The sequence below is a fragment of the Megascapheus bottae genome, chromosome 5 (assembly GCF_031878675.1).
Source record: "Megascapheus bottae isolate mThoBot1 chromosome 5, mThoBot2.hap1, whole genome shotgun sequence".
Classification (NCBI taxonomy): Eukaryota; Metazoa; Chordata; class Mammalia; order Rodentia; family Geomyidae; genus Megascapheus; species Megascapheus bottae.
The window spans coordinates 62,264,567-62,287,516 of record NC_143513.1 but is presented as its reverse complement, the minus strand read 5'-3'; the positions used below and the strand labels follow the sequence as shown (position 1 = coordinate 62,287,516).

The 22,950-nt window shown below is 35.5% G+C and overlaps 1 protein-coding gene across 2 annotated transcripts in view; it reads right to left on the bottom strand.

Annotated features, from left to right (window-relative positions):
* Positions 1–12,922: 12,922 nt before the first annotated feature.
* The window catches only part of Kcnd2 (potassium voltage-gated channel subfamily D member 2), a 479,662-nt gene continuing 469,634 nt past the window's right edge, over positions 12,923–22,950 (bottom strand). For both annotated transcript variants that reach the window (XM_090333204.1, XM_090333205.1), the window contains exons 4-7: positions 21,358–21,453; positions 19,563–19,655; positions 17,344–17,591; positions 12,923–15,507 (exon numbers count right to left, since the gene is read on the bottom strand). In XM_090333204.1, coding sequence (XP_090189330.1) covers positions 15,330–15,507; positions 17,344–17,591; positions 19,563–19,655; positions 21,358–21,453 — 615 coding nt within the window. In that variant the 3' untranslated portion in view covers positions 12,923–15,329. The remainder of the gene's footprint in view (positions 15,508–17,343; positions 17,592–19,562; positions 19,656–21,357; positions 21,454–22,950) is intronic.

Sequence of the window (22,950 nt, the reverse complement as noted above, 5' to 3'; positions counted from 1 at the left end):
TTGTTGATGGAGGCCTGGAGGAACTGGAATTCTCACTCTGTTGAAGGGAGCATAAAATAGCCCTAGCATGTGGGGAAAATGCTGACAGTAATTTAAAAATTATTGGACATAATTAAAACAATGGTTAAACCATCCTATTCCTTTTTTTCCATGACAAAACTAAGTATGAAAGTGAATATTTATGGCCACTTTACTACGGAATGTAATTCAGTATTAAAAAGAGATGGATTATTGATACATGGATAAATCTCAAATAATTATGCTTTATGAGAAAAGTTTAGCACCAGAAAAGAATGCCTTGTTGGTATGCAAAACAATTAGATAAAAGTGAAAATAATTTTGCTGAGTAAAATAAGTCAAATAATAATTTGAGAATATGGAATGATTTTCTTCCTGTCTCACGAAAAGTTAAATTAACCTTTAGCTACTAAAGCAAATCAAGGGCTATCTTGAGGAAAAATAAGATGAGAGGTCTAAAAATGAGCATTAGAGGCTGGAAGTAGTTTCTTAAGCCTGATATCCTAGCTACTTGGGAGGTAGAGATTAGAAGATGAGGTTTGAGATTTGAGACTAGCCTGGGCATAAAAATTCCCAAGAATCTATCTCAAACAATCACTGTGTGCAGTAATCACCCCAGCAATAAGAAAAATGTAATCTGTGAAATGAGAATGAATATTAGACATTACATATGAGAAAAAATGAACTGTGTGTGTGTCAAAGGTTACTACATGAAAGCATTAGTAATTGGCAAATTAAAGCCAATTGAATTGATATACCTTGTGACTTTATATTCAATAAATTTTGACATTGTAGAAAGACACAAGCATACCCATCTACATGTCTAGGTCTAAGCCTCTCTCCGGGAAGATCTGATTCTAATACCATGTAGATAGCAGCAGAATTACATTCTATCATGTGAAAGCCAGTAAATTCCTACCATGAATTGTATGGCTATATACGGAAGAAAACTTTCAAAAAAAGTAAGAGTTAAGAATATGTATTAATTTTCTTCAGTTCACAAGATACTTCTACTCCACTCCAAATATATAATCGTTCTCTCCAGATTTGTATGTCTGTGAACACTTAAGTCCTTTCATTGTGTACCCAAAATATTCTAATAAAAGACATATCTGAAATAAAGGAAAGCACTAACATTTGGTGGATCTTAGTGGTGTGAACACAAATGTTTGTTTATTAATTTTACATTTTTTATTTTCAAAATATTTCATATTAAGACATTTTAATACCTTAAACAATTGACTGAAACTAACAGCTGTAGCTAAATATGTTGGTAATACAAGTGACACTGAAAAATAAACACTTGCTGAAGTTTGGAAAAAAACAGTTTACTATTAAAAAATATTAGTAGGCTAGGAATGTAATGTAATTTAAGCTCAGTAGATTATTATTTAGATTATTTGTCTAGCATGCGTAAGGTCCTAAGTTCACACTTCAGCAACACACACACACACACACACACACACACACACACACACACTTTAAAAGATAAGGACATAAGAAGATGAATTTTTTTCTAATTGTATGTTCTATGAAGCATTTCAAGTTGTGTGTTTTCTTTGCCCAGCTCCAAGGATAATCTGTCAGTGTGATGGTTTTCTTCAATCTGTTTTGAAGATCTGTAGCCTACGCTAGTCATCCTTTCCTCCATTCTCTCAGTAAATTTTAGGAGGAGAGGAAAAAGTCCAGAAAGTGAAGAACCTGTCTATGACACAGTTATTTTCAATAACTAACAATGAACAGTATGTATCATCCTCAATTTTTTTTTTTTGGTCCATCATGGGGCTTGAACTCTGGGCCTGGGCACTGTCCCTGAGTTCTTTAGCTCAAGGCTACTGCCCTACCCCTGGGGCCATAACACCACTTCCCATTTTCTAGTGGTTATTTGGAGATAAGAGTCTCACATTCTTTAAAGACTAGGCTGGCTTTGAGCTGCGATCCTCACATCTCAGCCTCCTGAGTAGCTAGGATTATGGGTGTGAGACATCTTGCCTTGCTGTCTTCAAAATTTTTGAAGGATTTTATCTGAAAAAGTTACCTTTAATTTGATTATCTGTCTGCATTTGGCCATTATGATTAGAAATGACAGTGGACAGGGAGGTTGAAAATGCTAACTGTTCTGTTTCAGGTTTGAGTATTCCCTAGAATTTTCTACGCCTTCCATTTCAATAGAGGAACTCATATAAAGAATTATCATAGAAGAGAAAGAATAAGTCATTAGAAAAGTAAAATGCAAGACGAACTGAATCTGGTTATGTGGAGACTCCTACGTAGAAATGCATGCTTTGAAGTAGAATATGCTACACGTACACACTATCAGAGTGAGTCTGAAAAGAATCATTAGGGTCAAATGAACAAATGCATTTTATCCTCAGTATAACCCTTTGGGCTTTATTTACTTTCCCTATCCATATGCCATGAATGGAATAAGTAGAAGGAATGGCCAGCATGGTTGTCCTGAAAGCTTAAAGGGGCTTTCGTATGCTTCATTGTATTTAATGATCTCATCTCTATGCAAGGCAGTCAGAACTTCATCTTAGAGAAATGTTCACTGAGACTCAGAAGACTGCATAGGAGTTCACAACCTTACAGTAAGACCATGGAGCTTGGATTTGTGTTGCATCTTCTTCATACCTCACGGCCTCTCCAAGACTTGTTGTTTCTCTGTCCTTTCAGACAGTCTTGATCTTACAGTTCAGGGAAACTGGGGAAGTTTTACAGTAATCCTCTGTGGGATTTCTTTGCTTTTAATTAAAGAATTTATTAACATTGATTTTTACATCATATTGAAAATGACACATTTAACAAACAGGTATTCAAGAAGGGAATCTCTATATACAATCACCAGCACTTAGATTGTACAACATAATCAAAATTAGGCTGAGGCTTTGTATGTCATATATACATAATAATCGTGTAATAAAACATTATGTCTATAGAGTCATAAGTTTTTATGACTATGTAGTTGTGTTTATATTTCCAGTACCATGTCCATAGCATTGGGTATGCAAGTATTGAGTCCTCGCTCTTGTACTGTTTGGATCTAATAGCCACATATTAAGGACACCATGTGCCTTTTGTTCCTTTAGTCTTGACTTGTCTCACCCAACATGATTCGCTCTCTGGGATTTCTCTAACAAGCTCCTAATACACTGGAAGGATCTCTAAATGTCATTTATCATTAATCATAAATTCTCCTCAATAGACAGTGCTTTGTCCTGAGGTGGAAGGTGCTATTAACGACATTTGGATCCATGTCATGAAATTTTCCTTTTTTACGTGGAGGAAAAAATATGATACAAATACACTTGCCAATTTTATCTTCATATAGCAAAACAACAATAACAACAAAACAGCAAGAACACTCGGGGAACACTTCCTATACATACTTATAGAGAATTTTCTGCTCTGTTAGTTAATAGATTCATCATCTTATACATCCTAATACACCATCCCCAAACAGAAGCACAAAAATCACAAAATATTTATTATCTCAAAGCCTCATTGAATCATTTGGTTGGATGGGCCTAGTTCAGAGTCTCTAAGGCTTATGAAGGAAATATGTCAAATGTTACTGTGGTTACCTCGAGGTTCAACTTGGCCTGAAAGATGTACTGCTAGGAAGCTCAGTCACATGCTGAGCACATTGATTCTGGCTTTCAGTCAGGGCTCTCAGGTCTCCACTTGGGCGACCTCTCTACACAGCAGCCAGCTCACCTCAGAGCACAGGACCCCAGAGAGAGCAAGAGTAGGGGAATGCACCTGAAATGGAAGCATCAGTCTTTTAACAATTTAAATCAGATGGAATCAACTGGAAAAACCATTCATTAAACTTAGCCCCGACACAGGGAAGGGAAATGAAGCTCTGTTTCTCGGATAGATGTATATCAGAGAATTTGTGAACAGAGCTTCACAAATTTTGCCTCATTCAAATTCTCAGCTGTTGCAGGAAGAGAAAGAGCATAAAGTAGATTTATTCCTTTTCAACTGGTTCACACACTAGTAAAACTGATAAAAACAGATAAAAGCTCTCTTGCTATTTCTTTCTGTTTTTCATTGATAGCTCCTTCTAGTTTTGTTGCTGCCTTCTTCCTCTGCATGCCTTTAAAGGCTGGGGATTCCATCTGCTCAGAATCTCTTTATGTACAAGCTTACCTTATAACTTCATCCAGATTCTCATAATTCTTGTATTTCTGTCTTCAGACCTGACCTCTCCTTTCAATTTCACTTTTATATACCCTGCTGTTTCTTGACATCTCCACACAGAACACATCAATTTAAAAAGTACCATGACTAAAAGAAATACTCTTGATTCCCCCTGACTCTCAGCCTTTTCATTTTCAGTAAATCTCCTTACTTGCTTATTTTCTGCCTTACATTGAATTCCTGAACAAGTCTTGTCAGACCTTTTTTCAGTATTTTACTCAATCTGTCATTTTTTTTTCCATTTCCACTGTCACCATTCTGGCCTAACCTACCTTTATATCTCAACTTGAGCAGTTCAAAAACATCCAGATAAGCTTTCTTCTCTTCTGGGTCCCCAAAACATTCTCTATTGTGGCCATTATTCGCTATTTGAAAAGGAAGTCAAGTTCCTGTCATTTCTCCATTTAAAATTCCATAGAGCAGGCTGGGAGTTTGGCCTAAAGTTCCTGTCTCTTCTCCATTAAAAATTGCATAGAGCGGGCTGCGAGTTTGGCCTACTGGTAGAGTGCTTGCCTAGCACGCATGAAGACCTGGGTTCGATTCCTTGGTACCACATACATTAAAAAAAAAAAAGCCAAAAGTGGTGGGTGCTGTGGCTCAAGTGGTGGAATACTACTCTTGAGAAAGCCCAAGGACAGTGCTCAGGCCCTGAGTTCAAGCTCCAGGACTGGCAAAAAAAACCCCAAAACAAAAAAGATAAAATTCCATAGAATTTCCTATTTCACTTAAGTTATAAATTGACACTTTTGGCTCTCATATAAAAGATTTCTTAAGTCCTTTGTTCCTAGCTAACACTGGTCTGGGCAGTTAACATTAGTCTAACTCATTATTACAGATTATGTGTGCATTTATATCTGTGTTTGTGATGTGTATGCAAGCATTATGTGCATACTTTGTAGGTAAATGTGTTAGTGTATACCAGGAACACCCTTGTGTGCAGGTCTTGAATTTATGCCTGCCTTCAGTATGTGTGCTCTTGTACACACACATACAGAGTGAATGTATCTGGTAAGTTTCTGTGTAAATAAAGGCTATTCTAATTGATAGATTATATAGACAGAATAGGCAGAACTGAGGATGCTTTTGAGAATATTCAGGACCACAGCCATTGTTTCTTAGTATTTATGTTTCTCTAGGGAGCCATTATGTTTAAGTAGCCTCATGTCAATTGCAAATATCCCGGGAGCTGCACAGTCATTGTAACTTCCCATGAGTTATTGTCAGTATTCCCATCAAGTCTGACTGACAACCTGAGATAAGAATAAGTGGGGAGATTTTAGGAAAGGAACCTGAGGGATGCTCAAGTTGTTGGTAGGGCTTGCTACCTGTAGTAGCATGTCTTGGAGTATTTCCTGAAATATAGTGATTGCCTCCCATTACAGGACCAGGTAACCCCAGGAAATAAAGAAGGCAGGTGTTGTCAAGTTCTGCCAGGAGTCTTAGGGATTAGTATGATTCCATGTTTCAGAGATTTCCTGCTCTTCAGAATTCAGGTAATTTCTCCTTTTATTCAAAACAGCAAAAGTGTGAATGCTTTCTCAGAGACACAATCACCCATCAGTGGACACAAGCTGAGGGTTACAAGAAAGTACGTACAATGACTATTTCACGCTCTGTCACATGTGGCCACTTCAGCAAGGTGCAGAAAAATGTACCTCCCCCAAAGCCACCTCCTTTCCCTCTGGCTGCTTTCCTTTTCTGTTCTTATTTCCTGTCCTCCCTTTCTCAGACTCTGTTCTTTCCATTTTTCCTCTTTTGTCTGCAATTTTACTCTTTCTTTCCTGAATTGTCTTAAAAAACCAACAATATTTGAGCATGTTCTATCTTATTAGGTTTAGAAAATAAATACACACACTATCTTACACTAAGGTTCCCTTTTAGAAATCCCTTTATCTCTGAGCAGCACTCAGCGCTAAAGATGTCTAGAATATTTTCTGTGTTTCCAACTCTAGTCCATTGCAGTTTCATATCATGTGCCTTGTGCTCAATAGAATGATGACCACCAGTCTCACACACCATATCCTGTAATGTCTTTCAGCCAGCATTTATCCAGCCAGTTTTCTTCTTCTAGCAATTCCTCAACATTCTCTAGATTTCTTCCCCCCCCCCTCTGCCACCATTACAATATTGTACAACCCATCCAGATTCACTCTAGGGATCATTTTCTTATTCTCTCTCTATTTCCCTTGATTTTAATTCACTCTCCATTTTGCTCTCAAATCTTCTCATGGCCTTCTACTCCTATGTCTTAACTGATTAAGGAGAAGAAGAGAAATCTATCGAGACTGTTATACTTTCAGACTTTGAATTCAGAGTCAGAAGTCAGGATTCATTCTAGTCTTGTGGCACTTACTTGCTGCAAGTTATGTGACATTTCTATTCCTCTGCTTCACTATTTATAAATCACTAGCTTATATACTTCACATTTATATTTCTAATGCTCAATTAATGCCTATAGAAAGCCCTTAAAATTATACCTGGTACAAAAAATTTGATAATAACCTACTTATTCTTCTGCTTACTGCTAGTATTTGCCCCCTTTTGGAAGATTCACAGACACTTCTAAAGCAGAAGAGTTGACTGCCTTGGAAAATGACCATTTCCTCCACCGAGCTGCTAAAATAAGTAGATTGACAGCTTCGCTAGATGTCTCTCTCACAGAACCAATCATTACCCCATCTCGTAAGTCGAAATGTTCCCTCCATCACACAGTCCTCTTTGGTCCTCCGAAAAATCCCCTATACCTCAACTCTCACTTGAGTTACTGTAATGGTTTCCAAATTGGTCTCCCTGTTTCCTTTTCTGCCCTTTTCTTCAAGTCAATCTTCAGCACACAGCAACCAGAGTGACATTTTTAAAGTATAAATTGAATCATGTCACTCCTTTGCTCAAAGTTATTCATAGTTTCCCTTTGAACCAAAGACAAGTTCCAATATTCTGAAATGGAAGGGTCTGTGAGTTCATTTTACCTTGTCCCCTGTCTACTTTCTAATCAGTAGTCCTGGCTCCCCTCATTCGCAGAGGCTCAACTACCTGGAGCTCATTTTCCTCTCCTTTTTTTTTTTTTAAACAGAATTTAAAATGTTGTAAGAACTTTTTTAGTTTGGGAATTGTAATCTTACCTCTAGAGTATGCATGAAATGTTCCCATTCTAAAAAGTAAATCCTATTTCCTTTTGGTGCCCAATGAGTATTACTGTCAAAAGAGTTTTTCTGAACTTTCAATCTTAAGTGATTTCTTGGTTATCTTTTTCAAAGCACTCTATGGTTTTCAATTATAGCACACATTACCATTTACAATTATACAGTTCTTCTGTGTTTATTACTATATGGTAGCTTTCTACATGCAAATGCAGCATGGAAGATATCAGATTTGCCTCGCTAATTGTTTCATTTCAAGTGCCTAGTAACCCTTCTGACATATTTAAGGTGCTTAATCAATATTTGTTGAATTAATATAGTGGAAGAATGAACTATGGCTGATACAAGTGTAGTCACTGCAGTACTAAAAATACTACTTTTGTAATTTAATTATGAGTAATTACAAGATGTTCCTAGCTATTTTGCCTTTCAGTAATTAAATCTAGAATTGTATGCTGTGCTGTTTCAATATTGATTAATTTTATTATTAACACAATAAAAGCTGAAATGAATGGTCTATTTTGTGAGACCTATGGTCAATATTCTCTGTTATTTCCCAGTGCAGAGGTCTCAGGTAACTTGGTTAACTTCTCTGGACTTTGGTTACCTTGCTTGGAAAATGTTTTTTTTATAGAACATTGAGACAGAGGGCAAGACTCATGTCATTTGCAACAATAAGGCGGCCTTTTATATTGCAGGATAAATACATGTGTGCTTCCTGGACTTGGAAGACAGGCGGATAGTTGTTGGCTTCCTTTATCAGGTCTCCAGCCCTTCCCTACGGTCCTTTCCATCATTATGCTAAGCCATGGTTTTGTTATTGCTGCTGTTATATTACTGTTATGTTATTGCTGATTTGAGCACTCAATATATTGATTTCCACGATGTATTTTACTTTAGGGTTAACTTGGTTAATTATATTTTGGTTTTATTTGAGCCCAAGTCACAAATGGCCTACCACTATTTCTGAAGGAAGGATCATGCAATCAGTCTACCCTCAGCAGTTAGCATGGTTGTACACTATGCTCAACGAGAAAGTGAATGAGTATGATTGCTTTGCTACTTGGGTATAATATGTAAGAAATACTGTGCAATTTACACCATGACTAAACTGTCATGCAATAGTTATCCCTTCAAAAGTCTTCCTTTTTTTTTGTTGCCAGTCCTGGGCTTGCGCTCCGGGCCTGAGCACTATCCTTGGACTTTCTCAAGGCTAGAACTCCACCACTTGAGCCTCAGCACCATTTCCGGCTTTTTTCTATGTATGTGATACTGAGGAATTGAACCCGGGTCTTTGTGCCTGCTAGGCAAGTACTCTACCACTAGGCCAAACTCCCAGCCCAAAAGTCTTCCTTTTAAGAAAATCTCTTGAATTAATGTGATTTTAAGATGTGAGCATTATAGTATCTATTTAGGGAAATTTTTACTATTTGTTTAAGTTGAGATTTACCAAGTTTAATAACTAGGATATATACAGGATATAACATATATATACCATCCCTGTAAGTTACAAAGTGCCAAGAATTTGGCCAAATCATTTGGAAAGTATAGAAGTTCCTCTGTGTGTGTGTGCGTGTGTGCTTGTGTGTTTATGTACTGAGGATTGTACCTAGGACCTTGGGTACCACTTGAACCATACCTGTAGGTTTTTTTTTTTCCTGGCTACTTGGAAACCAGAGATTCATAGACTTTTTGCTCAGGTTAGCTTTGAATTGCAGTGCTCGTACTTCAACCTTTCCAATAGGATTACGGAGCCTGTCTCAGAAATACATCTTGTAATCCAGAATTTGAATTTTTTGCTATGTCCTTGAATTTTGTGATGATAATCTATAAGATAGGTTCTTATTCACAATACCGTGAACAGAAAAATTTGGCTTAAAGTTTAAAACAGGTTACCTAAGAAACAGATTAAATGTTAAGAATACATATACACTGTTTTATTTAAAAGTTAGCCTGAGAAGCACAGATTCTCAATAGATATACAAGCTGATAAACAAGTTTCTTTTTTTAATCTGTACAACTCAAACTTACTCTATTGTATTTATCTTTTGTACTATATAATGCCGGTTCAGGTCTTCAACAGTATCTAAGAATTAGGGAAAAGAGATGAAGCTGTGTGATAATAGCAAGAACGCTACTTTAGATCATTTTATAAGGGAAGATTTATTTAAAAGCCTAGACATCGCAACATTATAATTCTCTACAACTGACAAAGAAAAAGCACCATAATGGTTATGGGAAAAAAATAGCTTTAAAGAAAGAGCATTAAAATTTTGCTTTCATTAGATAGCAAAATGAATGGATATGCATATTCTACTTGTCTTCATTTGTGTGGTCTGGTGTGTTATGTTATATAGTTTCGTAATGTAGTGTGATGTAATATGTATGTATGTGTGTGTGCACATGCATGTGCAGGTCTTAAACAGTACTTTACTCTTCAAAGTTTTGTATTCTGAATTTTACCTGAGACATCAAGGGGATTTCATAACAAAATGTCTACATAAATTATATGGGAAACTTTGATTAAAAATGTAAATGTGTATACAGAACATTCCCTAGGAACTTGCATGTTTTTTTCATTTGATGTGTTCCTATTATAAGGAATATCTATTATGGAGGTCTGATGTTTTATGTTGTAAAAGTATTTATGATACAGTTTTGAGCACTAGATATAGAGTTATAAGAAAAATGAAGAAATGTAACAATTAGAAACAAATAGCAGGCCTTCTGAAGTCCAATTGAATTTGCATTTTGACCAGAATTAAAGATAATTATAGAAATATTCAACCACAATCAGACTAGGTTATATAAACTGAACTAGTCTTATTTTTTTGACATATGGCCTTAACTTTGTCTCCTAAATTGAGTTTATGGCACTTATTATCACATTTAGTATAGACTGAGGCTGAAATGGCAGATATACATAATAGGAACATCATTTTAATTAATTTTACATATCATTCAAATTTTATGTCTATAAGCACTAGTAAATAATTTAATTAGTAACTGAATAAAACTCCCAGAATCTTTGCCCATGAACTAATTCTAGGTCAGGGATATTTTTGAATTCTATTGGTCAGAGAAAGCAACATGAGGTTGAATCATTTCAGTCTTCTCACACTTGTTGTTTTCCAAAAGATACATAGTTTTTCGTATGTTCAGTCACTGATGGCTTCTGCTCTCTCACAAGACTGCCCATGCACATTGGCTGTCATATCATTTCAGACAGTAGAGGTGTTGTGAGATTTTATATTCAGATATTGTGTTTTCCTAGTTTTTATCTTTCTGTGTGACAGTGTGAAAATGTGTGACAAATTTAAAATGTTTATGAAATTATAATTTGTCACATGATAAAAATGCTAATAATTTTTCAACAATTCATTATCAGTTTGGCACTAAGAAGTGATAATAGTTATATATAAGGTTGGTTGTCTCATGAATATCTTTTAATTATAATTTATTGGAGCAATTTTAATAATATTGCATTGAAATTAGGGTACTAGTTCTGAGTATTATTATACACTGATTTCCATGTACTACATATGCACATATTTACATTTATATGGTATATATGCATATATTTTGTATATATGTGTGTGTGTATGCATGTGTGTCTCTATATAGCATATTTCTGTTCAGGACATGAACATTAACACAGTCAATAATGCATTTACATTAGGCAGGAAGTGAAAGAGATGGTAAAGAGATTCTATAAATAGATCAGTGTTATTTTGCAGCATAAAACAAGCAAATGATGAAACCCTAAGAAGAAGTTTTACGGCAAGTAGTTATGTCCTAAGCACCATTTTAAAAGGTACATTAAATTTTCTACAGTTCCTTTTAAATCACATGTCTGTGTTTATACCTTTATTGGAGTTATTATTTTTTTGTTTTTAGGCCAAAAATAAATATCAATGACCTACAGAAAATTTGGAGGAGTTTTTTCTAGAATTAAAAAATTCCAGGATTGTTTTAAATGATGTACTATTAAGTTTGAATACTATGGAGTACTTTTTTCAATTTGAATCCTCCTGTACCACCTTTTGTATATGATACTCACTGGCAATGGAAATTTGCTGTTATTCTTTGAAATGTTTGCCTGCAGGAATTCAGGAAGGTACAAAAAATAATGAAGGGTGAGAGATTTTGTGGTTATTGACATCAAGTAAAAAATAAATCTATTTCTTTGTCATTATTGAAGTAGATGCTACAGCTACAGCTGAATAAAAAATTGACAAATGTGACAGGCAGTGCCTTGCTGAAAAAAAGGAACACATGAGATGGTAAATGCTTTAACACAAAAAAACTGTCTGTGACTGTAACATTAATTTTATGTGTTTGGTGTACTGATATTGAGTTGTTGGAAAATCTTCGCCAATTAGGGCAGTGTTATATTTCCTAGGGTTTTAAATTTCACCTAAATTTATCTATAATCAACTGGGAAGCAGTTATTACTAGTGCGGCTTTCAAAGTAAGAAACCATTTGGATTAAAGAAAACCAGGAGAAAAAAATTATTGCTTTTAATAATGACACTGCAAAATGTAGAAAAGGAGGCTGAAGCGAAGCTTTCCTGTTCTGCTTTTTTTTTAAAATTCTGTTTTAGTCTAAAAGAAGAAATATCAACATCTCTACACAATAGAAACTCTGTCACAGAAAAGCATGATTTAATTTAAAATGTTTTATTATCTAAACTAGGAATCCAGACCCTGTTAATTATTTTGTGTTTTCTCCAAAGAAAACTGGAATTTTCTCCATAGAAAATGTGTTTAACGCAGTTACCTAATGAATTGGTAATAGAGATTATCATATGGTCTGATCTGATGAAATTAACAATCAAAATATTTTTTATCTTTTTGGGGTTCTTACCAGCATTATTAGTGCTACAAATCTTTTATAGACTACTCATTGTAAAAAGTTATTTTAGGAGTTTAGTTTCATGATTTGTGCATTGTTTTCTCACTAGGTTTACTGGAAACAAATCATTTTCTGTGTAGATTAAGACATTATGCCATTTTAATTTCAAACGTTTTTCTAACTTGTATAAAACCTTCTTCCTCTTGAAGAAGTCCCTGGTTGGTTACCCGTTGGATAGATAAATTTTACAGATTTTTCTACTCAATTCAAGACTCATTCAACCTTGAATCTCAACTTCAGTTTTCATGTCTTAGTAGTTCCTTATTTTCCTGTTTAATTGACCATAGTATTTGTTGCTTTCATATTTAATCTTTTGAGCTCTCTGAATGTGCTACAGGCTTTTCTGAGTACATGCCATAAAGAAAAATTAAGTGATGTCATTTGTAGAAAATGGCTGGAACTAAAGATCATCATTAGAAAGTATCTCAGGTTTTGGACCTAGAACATCTATCTATTTATATCTATCTATCTATCTATCTATCTATCTATCTATCTATCTATCTATCTATAATTAAAAGAGAAAATTTTATGGGTGGAACCAGAAAGTAGGAAGTATGGTATAAAGAAGATGATAACATTAGTGAATATTATAAAAATTATACAATTATGATTGAATCGAATGAAATCTAAAAAAAATAGAGAGCCACAGTCAACCACATTGTCCTGTTCAGGCATGCACATGTTTTATTTAAGTATTCTCCAAAGGTCTAATTTTCAGCATAATGCACATATTATGCTATCCTTTGAAATAAGATACATGAATTTCAAACAAAATTGTCAAAAACAATGACCTTAGTTACTCCATATAACACACAGAAATAATTACATTTCACTTACAATACAGGTGCACCTAACAGGTCAATAATCATTCACCACCAACACAGTACAGATTTTAATCACCTAAAACATCAAACTTTTTTTTTCTTCCAAAGTCTAAAGAAATTAATAATTTTGGATAGATGATAAATCAGAACAAGAGGCAGAAATGTCAACCAAAATAACCTAGCTGTATTTTCTTTTTATATAATATTAAAAGCATGAAAATAGAATTTCTTATTGGGAATTAAAAGACATTAAATATTCCTCATGGTAGCTCCTTAGACTACTTTTTTAAAAAAGGTTTTCCATAAATGCCACCAAAGAATTCTGACTATAGATTTTCTCTAGAAGCAAAAAGTGATGAGGCCGATGTTAATATAATTGTCAATACATTGCTGAAAGATTAGTAACTAGAAATAAAGCCAGTTCTTCTGAAGAGACAGCTGAGATTTTCTTACTTTCGCTCAGCAATTACTTAGTAGGATCTACTGTACTGTTCTAGAAACTATTCTAGAAATGATAAGCTAGACTTCCTGGCTTTACTTGAAAAGGGTTGGGTTAATTACTTTGTATGATAAGTTATGATAAGCATTAAAAATTCTATAATAGAGGGAAAATTGTCAACTCTTTCCATGTATAGAAACTATGCTTTATTCCTTACAGTGGTGGTTTGGAATGAACAAAACATTTCATTATTTTACACTGTCACATGCAGATGTATCTGCAGATACAGCTTAAGAATGAAAAGATTGCATGTCTTTTCACTTCAATGTACACAGAGGTCGACTTTACATCATTAAACTGATCCTGCCATGTTCGTAGAGAACATGTGCCTTGCAATACACAGAAACATGTCTGAGATAAACTGGTACACCTTCTTGAAAGGCATCGAAAGCATGCTTTTGTCAAATATTGCTATATTTCTGTGTTTCAGTTCACATTAGTGATTCTCAAAATGTATTCACGATCTAAAGAAAAATAAATAATACATCAAATAAGAGTCTGAGATCAATGATCCTGTGATTTTAGCCCCAGTCAGCTCTCTTCATGGAATACATACTGATATTATCCGGAGTCTGGGCTTTTCCATAAACACCACAGGCCTTAGAGATAATTCATAGCTGTCCACTCCTTTTCTTTCACTTTTTTTTGACAAGGGGATTGATAACAATCTACATACAAGGTAACTTGCTGGGGAATTCAAAAGTAGGAAAGTCACTTGAATTACAGTAAACCCTAGTCTTGTCAGTGATGATAAACCCAATAGAACAGTGCTATCCACATTCAGGAACAAATAATGCACAGGTTCACAAAAATACAGTGGATCAAAGAATACTACTGAAAACATTCATGACACAGTAGTTTGGAATTAAAACCTAGCCATACCACAAGTTTACATAAATGTGGCTCTTACTGTAACTATGAAGATTTGAAAAGGCCAATCACAAAATAAAAAATACTGCTGATATAACAAGTGCACAAAGAGTTATTGCAGTTGTAACAGTAACTAAGTGCAAGGTGAGACCATAATGAATACTGAACTATCTGAACACTTTAGATTTACTAATGAGTATCCCCATGAAAAGTACTGCAGCTCTACAAGGAGTTTATTTGCACAGCCCACCATGGAACATGAATAATCAACTTTGTTGTAAGTGCACAGAAATTTCCCCTTTCTACAATTAGAGTTTATCATGCCTAATCTGAAGACAGCATAAGGAAACTGAGATCACTGTTCCAAAGAATTCTAGCATGCAGTAAGGTGGTTGCCTCAGTTAATACAAATGGGTTGTATGAGGGTTTTTTTTTCTTCCGTATGTAATAATCTTCGTCTTAGCCAATGTTCGTGGTTTCAACAGGAAAAAATTTTTATCAAAATGTTTTCCATCTTTTTTTGTTTTGCATTCAACTGGAACATTATGTTCAAAGATTTATTTTGTTTTATTACAAAAGAGTTCTGGTCATAAGAAGCATTAGTAGGTGGCATTTCATTGTGCTCAGTCACAGAGTCAAAGGGCCGTATAACACTTCTCTGAATAACAGGTGAAACTCTGTCTAGAAATGCCATTTGGTGGTTTTATGCACATTCCTCTAGCTTGAAAGCTTTACTTTTGATTCACTATCAACCTTCATGCTTTGCTTTCTTAATCTGAAAAACAAAAAGGCTTAGCATTTGGTCTTCTACATTGAGATTATTTCCATAGCCAAGGCTTGAATCTCTTCCAATTGCCTTACAAAGCCGACACTCTGACAATATTTCCTCCAGAGTACTCAGGAGATTCTGGCCTGTCATCGCCTTCTGGTGTGGTTACTGGAGGTGTTGGGATGCTGATTATTGCTGTAGTCACATAAGGTTGTTCACAGTTTAGTTTAACACACTCTTCCATTTTGGCATTTAAGCTGGATCGGCTGATGAGAGAAAAAAATTGCTTAAGAAAGGAAGTGGTGACCTTAAAAAGTTTTTTTTTATATAGCTGAAGGAATTGTAAGTTAATACTCATAAATTATACTATAATTGCTTAAGGAAAACTATCAATTAATAAAACACCAAAACCTAATATATGTTCATTTGAACAAGAGTCAGTTGATTAATGTTAATTTTGTTAACGAAGTAAAATGCTATTATTAAAGATAGGAATTTTGAGGGGATTGAAATATCATTATGAATGTGTCATTCATATGTATTTCTCAATCCTTTTGATGACACTATTAAAATCATGTTATTTTTAAAATAAGTAATGCTTATTGAAACCTTTACATGGTGAAGGCCATATGCTAAAAAGCAAACCTTTTTATCTAAGACTTGAATGTTTTTCTAAGTGATATTCTTGTGCTACTGGGTCTTGAACTCAAGGTCTTCTGTTTGCAAGGTATGCGTACTATCACCTAGGCCACACAATACACATGGATGTGTTTATATTAATGTAGAAAATTGCATTTTCCTCAGGCTGACCTGAAACCACAATTCATCCATTTCTGTCTAAACAGCAGCTGAGCAGTGAGTTGCTGGGATTACAGATGCACAACACCGGACCCAGCCACCAATTGACTTTTTCTTCTTTTGTGGTAGTACTGAGGTTTGAACACTGGCACTCATACTTGTTAGACAGCCACTCTACCACTTGGATCATACTACCTTTCTCACTTCTGCTTTAGTTATGTTTTGAATAAGTTGGTCATTCTTGCCCATGCTGTCCTGATCCACAATTCTATTTATGCTTCTTCTTTATCTAGGGTGACAAGAACATGCCCCACACACAGAATTTTATTGGTTGCGATGGCTCCTTTCAAACTTTTTCCTTGGGTTGGTATTGAACCATGATCCTGTCTTCCTCAGGTTCTGAGTTCATCCCTATTACTGGTAAAGATAAAGTATCTTGAAAGTAGAAAACATTCATTGCTCTAAGTTTTAGTATTCTGGTCCCAGGCATATCCAATTTATGTAACTAACCTAGCCTGAATTCAGAATGTACTCCAGGTTTTTAACAAAGATGATTGAGTGCCTGCAGAGAACTTGGAGAGAATTTATAGAGTTTCAGTCTGAGAATGGACCATATGCAAACTGAAGAATGAAGCTAAAAAATGGCAAAGAAATCTGGTCTTTTAGCTGATGTGCATGTCTGAAATGTATTCCTGTTTATTGTGGTAAAAATAGATAAGGAAATAAAAAATATTATTGGCATCCAAATTTCACATAAATTTTTCACAAATAAACATGAGTGAACAATTTTAATAGTTTCACTTTTACTTTTGTCTGGGATTGGCTTTTGTTTTTAATGTATTCCCAATTCTTTATACCATCAAAAATCACTGAATGATAAAGGAGATAGATCTATGTAGTCATCGTTTTAATTTTCACTTTTACATTGAATGTGTTGATATAGTTTCAAGTGCTGGATGACTAGTTTTCAATCATACGATGTAAATTTCATTGGTGTCTTTAGTGACATGGGATGTCCTTTTGGTCTATTCCAGATTACATACACATAGACTTCTGAGTGAAATGTCTCTCGCTGAAGTAAGAAAATTGTAATCTTGAAGATGTAAAACAGATTTGTGTTTGCTCACCACTCTTTTTTACTTTCGACACCCAGGACTGGTGTCAATGGGTCTATTTTCCTACTGCTCTCCTGTTAACTTTGTTTCTTTTTCCACCCTAGGAGATGGATGCCACACAGGAAGTAACACGGCTGCAGGGACCCAGCCCATTAGCCAGTGTGGGTGACACAGATCAACCCCAGTTACCTATTAGATAGAGGTGTTCTCTCCACACATCTGATCTGAATGGCACTGAGTTCTTGCACACTGCCTCGATGACTTCCTGAAACGTTGGCATTGGGGATGCGGAAAGTTTTTTTGTGTCGCCGTGAGCAGCAAGTGCTGGTGATTCCTTGTTGTGAAGAGAGTGAGGGGCTGTGACTTGAAGGGCGATTCACAGTAGCAACTTCCATGCAACTTTCTTCAAAGACTTGCTCATCTACAAACTCGTGATTCTGTGTCAGTTGGAAGAAAATGTGAAGAAAGGAAGTAAGTAGGCTTATCTTGCTCCAAATTTTGGTGCAGAATAAAACAGTAATGGGTAGTATTTAACATTCCACATTTTACACATGCACAGTACACGTTTTAATTTTCAAATGTTTAATAAATAATGCTTCCTAAAATTCTTCCTATGTAAGTATTTTTACCTTAAAAATGGGAGGAAAATAGTTTTAGCCTGAATTACTATAAAATAACTTCAGTTACTGTTTTATTTCTGAGAATGTAGAAATAATTTTGTAATGGTAGGCACTGAACACATCAAATTTCACTAACCATCTCTCATCCTAAAGTATTAGCAAAACAATTGAAGCAATTCACTGGCTAATAGGAAATAAATTGTTTTAGTTACTCATTTTGTCATTTCTTTGCTGAGAGAAGCATTTTGAAATACATGAAATTTAACATTCTGTGCCTTGGAGTCCAGAGATTATTATCAGACAAGACAGAATTGTATGTTAAATACTAAATTTTAGATTAAAAATTGTGCAATAAGGATTCATAATGTTTTTACTTCTTACCATGAAAATTCACACACAATACAAGTGATAATGCATAATGTTGTAATTTATTTAATCAGCAATTGGAAGTGAAGAAATTGTTCTTTTATTGATTTCCATATGTCCTTGTAGGTAGCACAAATTAATATTTATTTGTTGATATTAAAGTAATTTTGTTAGTGAAACATTCTTTCTAAGATAAAATAATAAAAAAGGAAAATAATAAAATAAGGACATAAAAAGGCATACAAAATTTTACTATTAATCTGTCATTTAACTTTGAATGTATTATCTTATGTATTTGGCCAGACTTTTGACTTAAAATGCATTATAATCATGCAACCACCTTATTCAGAACTCTTACATAATTTTCCATTTATTACTAGGTAGAGATAAAAAATTTTCCCTTGTCTGGTAAACCCAGTATCATCTGAATAATTGTCCCTCTGCTTATGCCATGCTAGACATTTTCCTTCTCATCACTCTCAAGCTCCTTCTTCTTTTAGGTTATTCATCTTTCAATGGCCTCATTTCCTTGCCTCACTAACTCTGTCATCCTGTTGGTCTCCATGTCAGCCAGGAGGCCAATGCTGACTGGCCTTCTTGGCTCCTTGCTCCATCCCATGGTGGACCCATTTTCGCTTCCAATACTCACTGTCTTCTCTAGTAAAATGCATAGTCTGTTTTGTCCCATAAGTCACAGTACAATGGAGAAAGTGTTCCTACTGATTTGATGATGTATCCTGAATTTGTCCACTGAAGTGTGAACACATTGTCAGGAAGTATATTGGACTGTGAATGATCTGTTGTGACTCAACTATGGGGTTGGTCTCTTCTGATGTGGGTTATAGGCTGTGACACTCTCTCAGAGTCTTTACTATGGGAAGTTCCCATTGAGAGTGTACCTGGGAGAAATGGAAATTCCTCCTGGACATCCAGCACCATATTATTCAGTTTTATATGAAAGTCAATAGATTTTTCACTATCTACCCCTATCCATTACACTTGTAAAAGAAATAAATGCTTGAATTCTGTTGTTCTCTCTCTCCCTCTCTTTGAGTATTGCTCTTGCTATTATCTTAAGGGGCTCTCAGAAGCATTTGAATTTCATTGTTTTTTTTTTCTTCTTCTTGCAATCACCACTTTACAAATAGGGAAGAAATGATATTCGATTGTATTAGCTATGAGGAAACAACTTTCTCTCTGCATCTAGCTGGCATCTAAGATTATAGTTAAGATAACCACTAAGGCTAAAAGCATCTTAAGGAATCTCTATAAAATTTCATAGTGAAAATGTCACTGTAGACTCCAGTGGTAATTTCAAATATTGTGGGCTTTCTGTTTGGATTGCAGCATATCTTTCTAAGGCAGAATGAGAGCATGTTTGGAATTCCCAAGAGTATACAGGCATTGCCTATGTCTCCTTACCGTGGTTTTCTCCAGGCAGTGAAGTAAGTGGTGGTGCTGGGTTTCAAAACTGGAGCCAGACTTGCTAACAAAGGCCTGATCATCCTCTGAGGACTGATAACACAGACAAAACAAAAGAGCTTTTTATTTTATTTGCAAACAATGAGTGTCCGGGTTTTTAGTCCATCTTGCCTCCTGACCCGCAAGAGGGACAAGGAGAACACCCGGACTAGGACTAAGACGAGACCGAGAAAGGTTAGGGCCTCCTGGCTGCCTTCACCCAGTCCTCCCTTGCAGGAGGACAGACAAACGTGCCAGGGAGAAACCTTGTTTATTCTGGAAGTACATTGGGCTAATATAGGATGCAGGAGCCAATCAGCACAAAGGTGGGCAGGGCAGGTAGGATGCTGTGCTGTCAGAGAGGGCAGAAGTGTACAGGGCCAATCCCAGAGGTAGACATCACAAACCACAGCCAAGCCTCCCAACCAGGTGACAGGCAGGTTGGATCCCTAGACCAAGAAATGAGCCCATTTTCCTGATGTGACATGCCCCACAAATGAGAACTTCAGATACAAAGAGACATGGCCTATTTTCTGAGATTCATTGTCAGCATTTTACTTATTTTAAATAAGATGAGGTAAAGGGGTAATTGCTTTGGAGTTTTAAGTGAATGGTGAGCATATATATATATTTCCATCAGATTAGAGGTATTTTTTGTGGCACTTAGTTTTGAACTCAGGGTCTTGTTTTTGTTCAGTTTGTTTGCATGACTGGAGTTCTACCATGTGAACCATGCCCCTAGCCCAGTTCTCTGATGGTTAATTTTAGAGAGGGAATGTCCAAGACTTTTCTTCTTAGGCTGGCTCCCAACATCCATCCTCTGGATCTCAGCAATCTGAATGGCTAGAATTATAGATGTGATCCACCAGCACCTGGTTTGAAGGGTGGTCATATGTATAATGCTTCCTACCTCTTCTTTATTCATTTAACACCACTACCTTTTAAAATGTGGGATTATTTATCTTTGAATTTAATATTGTGTCTGGATAATCCTGAAATCATTACTAGGATTGGAAGAAATTATTAAGATGATTGGAGTCCTAAATTTGAAAGGGAAGTTTTGAAGGACAAATTTCTCCAGTTGTATTTGTGCCACGGGATATTCTTAATGCTGATGGAATCATGTTCTCTCTCCAGTACAAAGTAACGTGAGATACCTTGTCATTCTCCTACACCCTCATTCAAGTAAACTTTTAAGGACATAAGTAATTTCAAAATATAAATCAAAAGGTATTTGATAAGAGTGCATTTTGTACTAGTACTGGAACTTTATTTCAAGGCCTCATACTTTCAACTGGCCTTTTCACTCAATGTTGCAGCTCTGCCATCTGAGCCACATCTTCACTTTAGCTTTTTGGTAGTCATTTGGAGAAGAGAGGTTCATGGAGTTTTCTGCTTTGGTTGGCTTGGAACTACAATCCTCAGATCTCAACCTTCCTAGTAGCTAGGACCAAAGAACGGAGCTACAAGGGATTGGTTTACTTGAACATTGTTAAACTCTTAGGTGTTCACCCAATATTGCATATACTGTCCAAGGAGGAACAGCGATCATCCTTCACTGGCAATGTTTCACAGTACAGTTTCTAACCCATGATAGCCAACTATAACTACGTGGGCAAGTTGTAAACATGACACTTTTGTCATTTCGGTAACCATTTTCATAATTACACACAAGAAACTTAGATGGTTAAGTAGAACTAAATCAATATTATGCTGACAAATTGATCATTAAACACTGTGGGGCACTTTACTCTACCTGTAGCTGATTGCTGAGTAAGCCATTCCGTTTGCTCTGCATGTAAGCATTTGCACTTCCACTCTTGGCTGCCCGAATCCTGGCCAGTCTAGCTTTCTACAGAAGGACAAAAAATGGTGCTGTTAATAGTGACATATCCTTATCATACCACAGTGAACGCACTATTGCATAATTCTAAACCCATCAGACTCTTTCTTTTCTGTTTTTTTTTTTTTTTTGTGTGTGTGTGTGTGTGTTTGACCTCTAGAGGCCTCCTGCTTCCAGGCAAGCATTCTACAACCAGAGCCAGCACCATCTGCTTTGGCTATTTTTCCAATATAGTCTGCTTTTTACTCTGCTGGCCTGGATTGAGATCCTTTCAATCTCAGCTTCCTGGGTTATGATTACAGGCATGAGCTATCAGGTCCAACTCAGCATACTTATTCTTAAAAGTGAGGCAGCATTATATCTATCTATCTACCTATCTATTCTTATTGATATGTAGTCTCCTATCACTTTCAATTATTTTTTTGGTTGATGTTTATGGATAAAATCAATTAACTGCTTTAGAGCTGAGATATGCATTATGCATTTAAAAATTGCCTTTACATGCATTTAAAAATTAGTCTTTACAGTAAGGGTGTTATTTCTTTATGTTTCTGTCCATAAAAATTATCAGTATTACTTGACTTACATTTTTATGTACCCCAATTTGAGTAAATCAATGAAATGGAAATCCAGTAGCCCAACAAAACAGCTGTCAACTCATTTTAATTTAAACTAATGTTCTTGCTAAATTCTAAGAACCAATTGCCCTTTTATTTTCTCCCCTTCCCTACCTCTCCTTCCCTTTTTGCCTCTTCCATGCCCTCCCTCCCATCTTTCATTCTTTTCCTTTCTTTCTTTGGTTTCTATTTTTGAAAATCATGTCTATATCACAGTTACTATTCTGACCTCTACTATTCTCCATGCATTTAGCATTAGTACTTGGAAATACTGCTTCCTTTTATGGACATATATATGAACAGAACATACTGCCCAGTAAGAATTACATATTTCTTATTATGGAATGGAACATCTGCATATACACTAGGAGCAATTACTATTATAGAAGGGGCTCAAACCTAAGGGAAAAAGAAGTTTTTCAGAAACAGACACCATTTTAAGTAAATCATGAAGTCTGTTAAAAATGCATTTCACTTTCAATCATAAATTTCCTTTTGCCTGGCTGGAGTGATGTATGGGTTAATTGGTCCCATTTGTCTTGTGGAGCTGAGTACCACCTACCTGGACAGTGTTAGCCTTTGTAATCTGTGATTACATGTTTGGTTTCTACATGTAATTGAAGAAAATTATTTTACAAAGATATTTTAGAAAAATCACTTTACTTATGACCTACTCAGTGTGACAATCTTGGCAACTCTAACCATGAAACTGAAAGGTTAAATGAGAACAATCATCCAATTCTCCACTCCCATTCTTGAAAACTATAAAACCTCCTTGGCATAGCAAAATGCTAGCAAAGAGAATGGAAATTTGGGTAAGATTTTCTAGTCTGTATGGAATGTAGAAGATTTTCAAAATTCTAATTAAAAATAGGGTTCAGTTTAAAGT